This window comes from Typopeltis vanoorti, chromosome 7, assembly GCF_054136105.1.
Source record: "Typopeltis vanoorti isolate ZY-2024b chromosome 7, IOZ_Tvanoo_1.0, whole genome shotgun sequence".
NCBI classification, from domain to species: domain Eukaryota; kingdom Metazoa; phylum Arthropoda; class Arachnida; order Uropygi; family Thelyphonidae; genus Typopeltis; species Typopeltis vanoorti.
This window is the reverse complement of record NC_143555.1, coordinates 122,769,345-122,784,266: the sequence shown is the minus strand read 5'-3', so window position 1 is coordinate 122,784,266 and position 14,922 is coordinate 122,769,345. Positions and strand designations below refer to the sequence as shown.

General features: G+C 37.1%; 1 protein-coding gene across 2 annotated transcripts in view; it reads right to left on the bottom strand.

Annotated features, from left to right (window-relative positions):
• Positions 1-14,922, bottom strand: part of LOC150105012 (carboxy-terminal domain RNA polymerase II polypeptide A small phosphatase 1-like) — a 184,554-nt gene that overhangs the window by 26,019 nt on the left and 143,613 nt on the right. For both annotated transcript variants that reach the window (XM_090395454.1, XM_090395456.1), the window contains exon 6: positions 10,751-10,849. In XM_090395454.1, the coding sequence (XP_090251580.1) occupies positions 10,751-10,849 (99 nt within the window). The remainder of the gene's footprint in view (positions 1-10,750; positions 10,850-14,922) is intronic.

Sequence of the window (14,922 nt, the reverse complement as noted above, 5' to 3'; positions counted from 1 at the left end):
AACCCAACTCTCATATTTAAGATATGAGAGTTGGGTTAGAAATAGAGCACTTGATCAAAGACTAGAGACCACATATATGAGGGTTCTGAGAAAAATTAGGGGAGTGAACCAATGGCAGAATCATATTAAAAATGAAGATATTAAAAAGGAACTTGACATTATAAGCACTGAAGAATGTGTTAGAAGAACTAATAAGGTGGTATGGCCACTTAAATAGAATGGGTGAAGAAAGGTTACAGGTGTTTGATGACAAGATGGCAGGAAAGAGACCAAGAAGAAGACCAAAGTCTAGGTGGATTGATTTGGTCAGAAGTGCCTTAGAAGCACAAAATGTTAGATATGACAGTATTGGAATGCTTACAAGTAATAGATTAATTTGGAGGAAAATTGATGATAGGAAATTAATAATAATGTAAACTTAATCATATAATGCTTTCGTAACCTGAATACCCATTTAAGGTACATATCTGGAAACTGATGATGATGTTTATCTTACAATTATGTATAACAAAAGTATAATAGAGAAAATATTATTGTGTTTTATTTCTGTTTTGAAATATCAAAATAAATCAGTTTGCAATATTCAAATATATCATATTAAAATTACACAAAAACTAGTAACAAACGAAAAGTTTCTCTAAGGATAATAAAACATTTATAATTAACATGTATTTTGAATCTGGAAAAATTGAAAAAGCTTAAAAACTTCACAGTAAAAGTAAATGATATTCTGATAAAATTTGGGGACAGTAGTGTAAATTAAGTAGAACTACTGTCTGGTATACACACACACACACACACACACACACATTTATACAGGGTGTCCCAAAATTCATGCAAGAAGTAATTTTGATAGAAAACACAGGTTTTTAATTAAAAATTGTAATTTCTTATTGATTCATAAAGTATACAGTATAGGGTTATGCGTGGAATAGCATATCGGGTAAATGGCCTCCACGGCTTTGCTGGCACATACACACTCTTTTGTCGAAATTTTCCATGATCGTTTTGCATAAATGTGGCTGAATTTCATTGATTCCGCCACTCAATTTCCTCCTTCAAGGCATGGGTGGTCGTGGGCTTGTTGGCATAAACCTTTGACTTCAAAAAACCCCAAAGAAAAAAGTCCAACGGCATTAAGTCACATGATCTGGGCGGCCAATTCTGATCACCAAAACAGGAAATTACACGACCAGGAAATGACTCATGCAGTAATTGAATTGTTTCTCGGGCTATATGGCATGTGGCACCGTCTTGTTGAAACCACATGTCGTCCACATGCATATCTTGCAATTTAGGCACAAAAAACTGGATTATCATGTCATGATAGCGAGCACCATTAACTGTTATTGCCTTACCAGCTGCATTTTCGAAGAAGAATGGACCGATGATGCCTCCAGCCCAAAATCTGCACCAAACAGTGACACGTTGTGGATGCATTTGTTTCTCAACAATCACTCGTGGATTTTCTGAACCCCAAATGCGACAATTTTGTCGCTTAACGAAGCCATTAAGATGAAAATGAGCCTCATCGCTGAAGATGATTTTGTTCGAAAAATAAGCATCCACTTGTTGTTGTTGTTCCATAATCCATTCAACGAACTCTCTTCGCTGTGTGTGGTCAGTAGGCTTCAGTTCTTGAGTCAATTGAACTTTGTAAGCATAAAGATGCAAATCTTTCATGAGAATACGCTGTAGAGAGCTTCTCAAAATGCCCAATTCAAGACCACGGTGCCGAATTGATGTTCCTGGACTCTCAGCAACACTCTCACGAACTGCTTCGATGTTTTCTGTTGAACGACTTGTTGAAGGATGGCCAGAGTGTATAAGATCACTAATTGATCCAGTTTCCTTGAATTTTTTAATTAATCTTTTCACAGTTGACGAAGTTAAATCACTATTCCGACCATATTTTGTACGAAAATTGCAAACTGTAGCTGCCAAACCTTCATTATTTTTAAAATATTGCTCAACAATGAAAATGCGTTGTTCTTTCGTGTAGCGCTCCATTTTTAATAACCCTGAACTGTCAGCTGTCACGCTGTCTTTTTTTTCTCGTTGGCAACACTTCACCGCACAAATGGCACTAAATTTAAATCTTGTGTGAATTTTGGGACACCCTGTATATATATATATGGGGGGGGGTCTGGAAAGTTCTGATAAACACCTAGAACAAAAATGTTTTTTCATATAAAAATTTTTTTTTCAGAAAATATCTTCTTTTTTTTAGGTTAAATAAAAAGATATAAAATTAATTAATTTTTGTTCTAGATGTTTATCAGAACTTTCCAGACCCTCCTTATATAATTAGAAATAATATAGAAATATATTATTTCTATATTAATATAAATAATTATTTTTATTTTAATACATTTATTAATTATTTTTTAATACAACAGATTTACTTGGCTATATGATATAACAGAAAAAGAAACTTAAATGACTAAAAGCTGAGGAATGGCGATAAATTATTTATTATATGAATATATCAACTAGTTTCAGCTTCATAACAGACTTCATCAGGTGCATAACATGAAAACAGATATACAAACAATATACATTACAAGAGAATAATAGAAAGAGAACAGTCTGCATGGTTAGCCTAGTTCTTGTGTGCTTCGCAACCATATGCCTGGGGAAGTGTCCTAGGTTCGATTCCCTTCAGTGACAGAGGAGCTGAAGGATCTTCAGCCATAGCCAAGTTAGCCGGTCTTGCGAGTGGACAGTAGGGTTTTTTTACCCAGTTTATCCTGGGGTTTTTCATTCTGCAAAGCAGGCAAACCGCCTTGAGAATTCAACATTACAGGACATAGGATACACTGGGGGAATAGGGCTGACCACCTTATCCTGTGAACAGCTTGAGGTCCAAGGATTAACAAACCCTCAACACTGCAAAGTAAAAAGAGGATAAAAGGAAGATGAGATGAGAGAGAACAATACCTATAAGTTAAGTTGCAAACAAATTGCTAATATCTGAAGGTTCTGGATGCCACAATATTGTTAAGCATGTTCACACAGGCATGATTTTGCATACGCCAAAGTTGGATAATGAGGAGTGAAAATCAGAGAGGTTATGTTATAGCTTTATAGTAAAAGTAAATGTTAAGTAGTATTAAGATGGACTGGACTGAGAACAATTTCTGTCGATTCGATAATTCTTCTCTCAAGCATCTAAAAATGTTTTCTGATTTGTTCCAGATCACTGGGTGACTGATAGAATCTTCATCATCTGGGGTTAGCAAAATTAAGAACACGATTAGATAAAGCAGTGGCTCTAGTTCAATATTATGTGATGTCTCTCACATGCAAAAATAGAATTGCCACTCTATCTCATCTTGTTTCTAATTCTGCTAACCCTGACAATAAAGATTCTATCACTCACCTAGTAAATAAATAAATAAATGAGAATGACTTAGAAAGAATATCAAGAAGAATGTATGATATGGAAACTGAGAGAAAGAGGCAAAGAGCTTCCATAGAAAAAAATGGAGAGACCAGATAAGAGGAGATCTGGAAAAAAAAGGAACTTGAGCTGAAACAGTATTCATACAGAAAAAAATATGGCAGCTTTTGTTGGAGCAGCTGTGATAAAGAAGATAGAGTAAGGTATTAGATAATATATATAACTGAGTTTGTATAACTTTGGTCTCATCTTAGGAAAATTACCAAAAGAATAAAAGAATGTATGATAGATCCATTGTACAAGAGAATGCAAAAATTGCCATGTCTAACTACAGACCTATCAGTATTTCTGAAGTGGTGGTGAAGATTTTAGAGAAGTTGGTAAGAACTTGTATACAGAGCAATAGGTTGACAGATGAACTATACTCTGCAAGGAACAGCATGAGTTTACTAAAGGGAGGTCAGGTTTTAGCAATTTGCTCATATTTTATAATAATGTTACAGCTGAACTGCAAAAAGGGAATGGATGCATTATGTTGGATAGAAAGGCTGCTGCATAAACTGGATAAGTATCAGAAAGTGAATACGGTGGGAGTGAATCTGCCAGATTTACCAGTGGATCGATAGTTGAATCATTTCAGTCCACGTCAATATTACAAACTAATCCCCCCCCCCCCGACTCATGTAAACAGCTATACTTATAGTTCTTCAACACTAGTGAAAAATTAACAACTTATTAGACTGGCATTTGCAAATCTAAAAAAAACATGAATGAAGTGAAATGATTAGAAAAATTTAAGATTGTATTTCTTTTCACCATTTTAAAAAAATTTAATACTGTTCCACAGAATATGATATATAATTAATATCGTATATTAGATATTGTGTTTTATATACTACAACTATATGCATAATTTACTGTTTTTTCACCTAAATTAGCCAAGTAATCATCATCATCAAATTCCTGCCATGTATCCTCAAGGGGTGTACAGGATATAATAGTACTATATGAAAAAAATTACATCATTATTAACTTCCTATCTACAATTTTCCTCCAAATTAGTCTGTTAATTATCAACACTCCAACATTATCAGATCTTATATTTCTATCATCTAAGGCACTTTGTACCGTATCAATCCACTTATATCTTGGTCTTCCTCTGGGTCGTTTTGCTGCCAACCTGGCAGAGAACACTTGTTTTGCTAATCTTTCTTCGCACATTCTGTTTAAGTGACCATACCACCTGAGATTAGCTCTGCTAACGCATTCCTGGATGCTGACAATGTCAAGTTCTTTCCTAATATCCTCGGTTTTAATATGATATTGCCATTGATGCCATCTGTTCACGCCTATAATCTTTCTCAGGACTCTCATATCTGAAGTCTCTAGTCATTGTTCAAGTGTTTTACTTCAGACCCAGCTCTCAGATCCATAAGTTAAAACTGGTTTGAACACTGTCTTGTATACAGCTAATTTAGTGTTCCGACTAATTTCTCTCTTATTCCATATGAATTTATTCAATTGACTTCCCACGATACCAGCTTTGCTGATTTTGTTGTCTATTTCTATATTTAATTTACCATCTTCACTAAAAATCGTGCCTAAGTAGCTGAAATGTTTTAGTTGTCCCATAGGTTCTCCATTCACAACAAGTTGACATTTTCAATGATTCTGACTATTTTCATTGTCTTTGTCTTTTTAATTGCTGACCTTCATACCATATCTATTACAACAGTTATTCAATTTAGTCAGAGAATCTTGCAGACTTGTAGCGGATTCACTTAGAATTATAACATCATCTGCATAAAGCAAAGAGCTGACAGTAACATCTCCAATTCTGATATCATGTTTAATATCACTTTCCTTCATAATGTGATCCATATAGAAAATGAATAACAGAAGGGATAATGTACATCCTTGTCTCATACCAGATTTAACATTAAACCATCTTCCTGTACTTCCTTCAATTCTAACTGCTGACTGACAACTCAAATAAAGACTAAGTATTGCTTGATATAATGCCACACTGACACCATATAACTGTTGCGTATTGAATAGCTTCTCTCTTGGCACCTTGTCATATGTCTTTTCCAAATCGACAAAATTTAAATACAGATCTTTGTTATATTCCCATGCTTTCTTGACTATTTGTTGTCAAGTGAAGATCTGATCCTGATAGCCTCTATTTGGCCTGAATCCAGCTTGTTCTTCACCCAGTTTTTCTTCCACAATTCTTCTCAATCGTTTCTCAAGTGTACTTGCATAGATCTTGCCAGGAACACTTAGTAGAGAAATACCTCTGTAATTCTCATATTCAGTTTTATTTCCCTTTTTATACATGGGTACTATGAGAGCTCTACTCCAATCATTGAGAATTCATCCCTCTGTCCAGGCTTTCTGAACTATGCAGTGCAGCCACTGTAAGACTTTTATATCACCATACTTCAGCATTTCTGGTCGAATATCATCTACTCCTGCTGCCTTTCCACATTTTAAGCCTTTGATGGCATTTTCTACTCCAAGTATGGATATGTCAGTGTTTTTTACCACTGTGCTGTCATCACTGCTTGTTTCATTTAGCAGTTTTTCGAAGTAATTACTCCATACTTCAAGGATATCTTTTTCTTCCGTTTTCATGTCACCTTTATCACCTCTAACTCCTTTTACAGCACTCTTTCCTCCATTCCTAAGCTTCTTCGACAACCTCCAGAATATTTTGCCACCTTCTTGATATTTATTTTCTATATTCTTGCCAAAGTCCTCCCATGACTTTTGTTTAGCTAGTTTTACAGAGTGTTTAGTATTCTTGCATTTGTCTCTGTATTCTCTAAGAGCACAAGCTGACTTATTTGCCAGGAACTTTTGATATGCTTTCTTCTTTTCCTTCACTGCCTCTTTAACTTCCTGTGTCCACCATGGAGTTCTAATATCTCTATCCTTGTAGACAACTTCACCACATGCCTCTCTAGCTGAATCAATCAGGGCTTTCTTCAAGGCTTGCCACTGAATCTCCAAGGTTTGATTCCTGTTCTCAAACTCTTTCATTTTTTCTTCAATAATCTTTGTGTATTTTAGTCTACAGATCACATCTGAGAGCTGCTCAACTTTTATTCGCTTTAAAACTTTCTTACATGTTATTCATTTCAATATGAAATTCAATTTTATTCTGCTCAAGACTAAATAGTGATCACTTCCAATTTCTCTATACATCTCTGGTATCCTGCACCAGCGGAGAAAACATCACTATCAACAGTAACATAGTCAATGAGACTTTTCTTATTCCTTGCCTCTTCTCTCCATGTGAATTAAGTGCACATTTTTATGTTGGAACATGGTGTTAGTAATAACCAGTCCATGTCCTGAGCAGATATCCAACAGATATTTGCCATTATTATTAGCTTTGCTCTTTTCTCCAAATTTTCCCAAAATATTTTTGTATGTCTGACAATCATTTCCTACTCTGCTATTTAGATCCCCAACAAGGACCAACTTTTCCTTTTTCATTGTGTCAGTTGCTTTTTCTAAAGCCTCAAAAAATTCCTCCACTTCTGCCTTAGTAGAACCTTCTGTGGGACCATAGGCACAAATAAGTCTCATTGTCCAGTTCCCCATTCTCATATTTGCCCAAATTACTCTACTTGAGACTGCCTGCCATTCAAGAAGATTAGCCTCGTATTTTGTGTTGAATACAATGGGCTACTCCTTCTTTTCCTTGATTGTCATTGCGTGAATATAACATTTTGTATTTATTGCTCAGAAAGATCTCACCAGTTTTTGACTTTTTTGTTTCAGTCACCCCTATTATGTCGATCTGGTCCTTATCTAATTCCTCAGCTAGCTCCATTTCATTGCCATTCGGGCTTCTTATGTTGATAGTACCGATCTTTAACTCTGGTGATGTTGAGTTGGGATGTGTTTTCAGATTTGTTTCAGTAGCTGACTTTTCACTGTTCACCCTGGTTCCCTGGCGAAAACAACGGAGGCCTTGTTTAACCGGGCGACGCCTCAGCCGGCATGAAATTTCGTCATTTTTTATTTTGGTTTAACCAATAAGAATACAATTTGGTCAGCTAAATCCAAAATTGCCAGCCCATCCTCGTTCGTTCAATATCCAAGTAGATACCCAACAGGGTGCACCACGAGAAGGTGAGGATTGGACATTAGGTCAAAAGCCCTGGTCGGTTCTCCACATTCCTTTAAAGGCTATGTGGAGGTCTCCTCTCATTATACAGCTTTGACCCTTAAGCACCCCGCCAAGTAATCAAACTCTTTATATTTGTAGTAATGCTGAGAATAAAAAAATTAAAGGTCTATATCACTTAGAGAAGTAGTACTAATATCTACAGTGCACTTAGAAGAGGAACTGGTGTTATGAAAAGATGAAGCAGGTAGCCAATTTGATTATGTCTCATTATCTGAGGATCGTTATATTATTTTGTACATTTCTTTCTTGCTGAAAAGATGTATGCCTATCATCAAACTGATGCTGCTGCTAGTTGTACTAAGTGCATGTCATTTTCATTCCCCCATTTCTTGTTGCTATACTTGCTCACTATAAATCTAAAGAGTCCTCTCTTCCTACTTGTGTCACCAATAATAATGTTTTTATTATTCCTTTAATATCTGTCACAGCTTGCTCTGAAGCATCATAAAATCCAGCTTTTCTTCCTAAGGAGATACTTTTTGTTGGTCCATATCCATTTATTTATTTATTCTTATGGCTAAAGCTACAGGTCAATGTCCAGACCAGAAAGCCAATCCAGGGCCTCATCTGTCACCATGTGCATGTCCTGGAGGCCACCATCATGAAATTGGTGCTTTGGGCAGTCATTCACAATATGAGTGATCGTCTGGGCCACAGGGGAACAGTTAAAATAAGGATGGTCTGATAGTCTCCATTTATGTAGCAGGTAGCCACATCTGCTCTAGTTAGTTCTGATCCTGTTGATAGTTGACCAAATCTTCCTAGGAAAGGCAAAACCAGGTTGTGAAGCACAGGGATCTTCAACCAGGAAACCATTTGTTGGACCATTGTTCTCTCCACATGTCAGGTGTTGATGGTAAGGCAACTGAAGAGAGTTTGTCCATTGACCAGAAAGAGTTTTGTAATTTTAGACGAATACTAGGTGGATCTATGAGTCTGGTGAGTTGCTCATTACTTTATTAAATACTTTAATTGAGGCTTGTCTTCTCCATATATTTGGTGGAGCAATGTTAAATAAGATAGGCAGCCAGGGGAGAGGGGGTGCTTCTCACTGTTCCACTAATTGTGCACATGGTAGAGTTTAGCTGGGTGTCTATAATGTTAATGTGTGCACTTCTTTCCCAGACAGGAGCACAGTATTCTGCTGCAGCGAATGCAAGGGTTGTGCAGATGACCTTAAGACATCAGCACCACAACCCCAGGTTGTTCCAACAAGCTGTGAGATGATATTATTTCTCGTTTTAACTTTGTTGGACAGGTTGGTGATGTGTCTTTTATAGGTTAGGCTTCTGCCCAGGCTCACTCCAAGGTATTTCGGATAAGGTTCATGTTCTACATTTTGTCACAGAAAGAGAAATTGAGGTGTCGATTTGCCTCTGTATTGTTCAGGTGGAATGCTATGGACACAGTTTTTGTTGGGTTTGGCTTCGGATACCACTGCTTAAAGTACACCTCCAGGATGTTCAGGTCTGTGTTCAAGGTTGTTTCTAGGTTGGCAAAGGAGGTAGACTGGTATAGGATAGGGAGACCATCAGCGTATACATATTTGCTTGAGCTGGTATGTGGTAAGTCAGACATGTAGATATTAAATAGTAAAGGAGGATAACACAGAGTCCTGTGGAAGACCGTTGTGGAGGAATCTGGGCCTGCTCTTTTTTCCACAAATATGGACCCCGATCTTTCTGTTGGAGAGAATAGATTCAAAAAGCTGGAAAGTTATTTTGCACCTTATGATATTGCTTAGCTTTAGGAGATCCCTGATCCAGACTGTGTCATAAGCTGATGTTAGATCGATGAAAGTGACTCCAGATTTAAATTTTTTCTGGAAGCCTACTTCAATTTGTGTTGTCAGGGCCAGGACCTGGTCACAGCAACTTCTTCCCAGCCTGAAGCCAGCTTGTTCAATTGGGAGTGCTCTTTCGATGAGTGGTGAAATTCTTTTAAGGAGAATTCGTTCAAAGAGCTTAAAGGTAGAGCAAAGCAAGGAGATAGGTCGTATATTTTTGACATTATTTGGATCTTTCCCTGGTTTGGGCACAGCAATTATTTTGGCTTCCTGCCACAGTTTTGGTAGTTTTCCAGTTGTTATAATATTTGAGAAAAGGGTGGCCAGCCATGTTTGACCTCATTGGCCAAGATATTTTAGAAACTCTGGGAGGATACCATCCACTCCTGCAGCTTTGCCATTCTTGGTAAGTTTTAAGGCTTCCTGCACCTCTTCAAGGGAAACTGGCTGTACAAGTTCAGAAAGCTCGGAGGCCCTCTTCAGATTTTTTGTGATGGAAGATTGCACAATTATTTTCCTGGTAGAGCTGGGACTTATCTTGGAGGTGTTCAGTAAATGATTAGCCATCCAATATTTTCAGAAGTGACCAGCGTTTCTGGCATGGATGGTTGAGATCAATCTTTCCTTTCTGTTTTTGTCAAGTGTTGCTATGAGCTCCTTAGCAATAGGTGGGTCTTCAGTTTTTTCATATTTGGCTAAATGTTCCTCAGTATCCCTACTCCAGCATGGGATGTGTGTTCTGTAGCTTCTAGGAATAGAGGCTTTGGCTGCAGTTTTGATGTTTGACAAATCTGGGATAGCAATTAGGAGTGGATAGTACTACTGTAATGATTTGCTCAATATGCTTTTCAAATATATTCCAGTTGGATCTGCAAAGGTTCCATCTAGCAATTGGTGTTCCACTGATGATTGGGATTGATGTACCTGTCTCTATTAGTGTAGGACAATGCTGGCTGTTAGGGAATCTGTTGAGGATGGTTCTGGTTGTTGCCAGAGGGTGGTCTTCAGACCATATCCATTAATAACGTTACAAGTCTCCCCCCCCCTGCACAAATGACAAGTTGGTCAGTGGTCTAGTGGTCTATCACAAGATGTCCTGCTTTTTTTAAAACTAAGAATCCACTTCAAAAATGTATTTAATCTCATGACAACTACAAGAATAATATAACTCTCATTTTACTAATATTCCTTTACCTATCTATCAAAGTTCTTGTACTGCCATTACATCAACCACTTTGGCAAAAATGGGCCAAAATATGAGAAAGCAGGGTTGATTCAGAATGATGTACAAATAAATACTAGTAAATATATAACAAATCTGATATGTATAAGCCACATACATTCAAGAAAATCTTACTTTTACATAATTTCCTCGATAAAACACGCAAGACTCCCTAAATAACCGTGAATGAAAAACTCCCCATTTGTCCAGGAGATCAGCAACAGGGTCTGCATACTGAAATAAACACAAAATATACTTATTATCCAACAAGATTTGGGACTTCATAATTCATCATTTACTTGTAACATCATCATCACAAAGATACTAGGTTAGGAGAAAAAAACTAGAACTCTCAGATTTTTCACATTATAAATCAGTAACAGGAGCTAGAATCTCAATTCTAAAAATGAAGTAAATGCTTATAAACTATGCAACAATATGAATTTGTTGCATAGTTTATAAGCACCTTAAGCACCCCACAAATTTATGGGGTGCTTAAGGGTCAAAGCTGTATAACTGAGAGGAGACCTCCACATAGCCTTTAAAGGAATGCAGAGAATCAACCAGGGCTTCTGACCTAAAGTCCAATCCTCACCTTCTCGTGGTGCACCCTGTTGGGTATCTACTTTGATACTGAACGAACGAGGATGGGCTGGCAATTTGGGATTTAGCCGACCAAATTGTATTCTTATTGGTTAAACCAAAATAAAAAATGATGGTACAACATGACAAAATTTCATGCCGGCTGGGGCATCGCCCGGTTAAACAAGGCCCCCGTTGTTTTCGCCAGGGAACCAGGGCGAACAGCGAAAAGTCAGCTACTGGAACAAATCTGAAAACAAACCCCAACTCAACATCACCAGAGTTAAAGATCGGTACTATCAACGTAAGAAGCCTGAATGGCAAAGAAATGGAGCTAGCTGAGGAATCAGATAAGTACCAGATCGACATAATAGGGGTGACTGAAACAAAAAAGACCAAAACTGGTGAGATCTTTCTGAGCAATAAATACAAAATGTTATATTCAGGCAATGACAATCAAGGAAAAGAAGGAGTAGCCATAATATTCAACACAAAATACGAGGCTAATCTTCTTGAATGGCAGTCAGTCTCAAGTAGAGTAATGTGGGCAAATATGAGAATGGGGAACTGGACAATGAGACTTATTTGTGCCTATGGTCCCACAGAAGGTTCTACTAAGGTAGAAGTGGAGGAATTTTTTGAGGCTTTAGAAAAAGCAACTGACACAATGAAAAAGGAAAAGTTGGTCCTTGTTGGGGATCTAAATAGCAAAGTAGGAAATGATTGTCAGACATACAAAAATATTTTGGGAAAATTTGGAGAAAAGAGCAAAGCTAATAATAATGGCAAATATCTGTTGGATTTCTGCTCAGGACATGGACTGGTTATTACTAACACCATGTTCCAACATAAAAATGTGCACTAATTCACATGGAGAGAAGAGGCTAGGAATAAGAAAAGTCTCATTGACTATGTTATTGTTGATAGTGATGTTTTCTCCCTGGTGCAGGACACCAGAGTGTACAGAGGATTTGAAATTGGAAGTGATCACTATTTAGTCTTGAGCAGGATAAAATTGAATTTCATATTGAAAAGAATAACATGTAAGAAAGTTTTAAAGCAAATAAAAGTTGAGCAGCTCTCAGATGTGAACTGTAGACTAAAATACACAAAGATTATTGAAGAAAAAATGAAAGAGTTTGAGAACAGGAATCAAACCTTGGAGATTCAGTGGCAAACTCTGAAGAAAACATTGATTGATTGATTCTGCCAGAGACGCATGTGGTGAGGTTGTGTGCAAGGATAAAAAAATCAGAACTCCTTGGTGGACACAGGAAGTTAAAGAAGAAAGCATATCAAAAGTTCCTGTCAAATAAGTCAGCTTTTACTCTTACAGAATACAGAGACAAATGTAAGAAAGCTAAACAGTGTGTAAAACTAGCTAAACAAAAGTCATGGGAGGACTGTGGCAAGAATATAGAAAATAAATATCAAGAAGGTGGCAAAATATTCTGGAGGTTGTTGAAGAAGCTTAGGAATGGAGGAGTGCTGTAAAAGGAGTTAGAGATGACAAAGGTGACATGAAAACAGGAGAAAAAGATATCCTTGAAGTATGGAGTAATTACTTTGAAAAACTGCTAAACGAAACAAGCAGTGATGACAGCACAGTGATAAAAAACACTGACCAGGCAAGCAGTCAGGAATACATATCCATACTTGAAGTAGAAAAAGCCATCAAAGGCTTGAAATGTGGAAAGGCAGCAGGAGTAGATGATATTCGAACAGAAATGCTGAAGTATGGTGGTATAAAAGTCTTACAGTGGCTGCACTGCATAGTTCAGAAAGCCTGGACTGAGGGACGAATTCCTGATGATTGGAGTAAAGCTCTCATAGTACCCATACATAAAAAGGGAAATAAAACTGAATGTGAGAATTACAGAGGTATTTCCCTACTGAGTGTTCCTGACCAGATCTATGCAAGTATACTTGAGAAACAGTTGAGAAGAATTGTGGAAGAAAAGCTTGGTGAAGAACAAGCTGGATTCAGGCCAAATAGAGGCTGTCAGGATCAGATCTTCACTTTACGACAAATAGTCGAGAAAGCATGGGAATATAACAAAGATCTGCATTTAAGTTTTGTCGATTCAGAAAAGGTATGACAAGGTGCCAAGAGAGAAGCTATTCAATATGCTGCAGTTATATGGTGTCAATGGGGCATTATATCAAGCAATACTTAGTCTTTATTTGAGTTGTAAGTCAGCAGTTAGAATTGAAGGAAGTACAGGAAGACGGTTTAATGTTAAATCTGGTGTGAGACAAGGATGTACATTATCCCCTCTGTTATTCATTACCTATATGGATCACATTATGAAGGAAAGTGGTATTAAACCTGATATCAAAATTGGAGATGTTAATGTCAGCTCTTTGCTTTATGTGGATGATGTTATACTTCTAAATAAATCCACTACAAGTCTGCAAGATTCTCTGACTAAATTGAATAGCTGTTGTAATAGATATGGTATGAAGGTCGGCAATAAAAAGACAAAGACAATGAAAATAGGCAGAATCATTGAAAATGTCAACTGTGTTGTGAATGGAGAACCTGTTGAACAAGTAAAACATTTCAGCTATTTAGGCACGATTTTTACTGAAGATGGTAAATTAAATATAGAAATAGACAACAGAATCAGCAAAGCTGGTATGGTGGGAAGTCAATTGAATAAATTCATATGGAATAAGAGAGAAATTAGTCGGAACACTAAATTAGCTGTATACAAGACAGTGTTCAAACCAGTTTTAACCTATGGATCTGAGAGCTGGGTCAGAAGTAAAACACTTGACCAAATACTAGAGACCGCAGATATGAGAGTCCTGAGAAAGATTAGAGGCATGAACAGATGGCATCAATGGCAATATCATATTAAAAATGAGGATATTAGGAAAGAACTTGACATTGTCAGCATCCAGGAATGCGTTAGCAGAGCTAATCTCAGGTGGTATGGTCACTTAAATAGAATGGGAGAGAAAAGATTAGCAAAACAAGTGTTCTCTGCCAGGTTGGCAGGAAAACGACCCAGAGGAAGACCAAGATATAGGTGAATTGATACGGTACAAAGTGCCTTAGACGATAGAATTATAAGTTCTGATAATGTTGCAGTCTTGACATGTAACAGACTGATTTGGAGGAAAATTGTAGATAGGAAGTTAGTAATGATGTAAATTTTTCATGTAGTACTGTCATATCCTGTGCACCCCTTGAGGGTACATGGCAGGAATTTGATGATGATGCAAACAAATTTAACACCACTTGTTCACTCCCCAAAGGGAGTGAAACAACTCGTTTTATTATTTTCTGGAAATGAGCAAATAGCCACTCTCCACCTCTCACCATCACTGAACTTGAATGTATTCCCATAGTGTATTATTATTATGAGCAACTCCAAGGAGTCCTTAGACTCATCAAGGGAGGCCCTAAATATCATGTCAAGAACTATCCAACATTTGCACAGTATCTATCATATTTTGCTTTGAACTCATTCACAATCATGACACCCACAACAGACTCTGGCAACCTATTCCACTCATTCACTACTCCTAGTTTTAACACCCTTGCTAACTACACTCTTACTCAGTTTCAATGGATGGCACCTAGTTCTCTCGCCAACACACCTGTTCTGAAAAATTTCCTCTGAATTAATCTTGTAAATAACCCTTCAGTAATTTGTATGTCTCAATCATATCATAATCTCTTTTCCACCTATCAACCAGTTTCTGTAACTCACAAA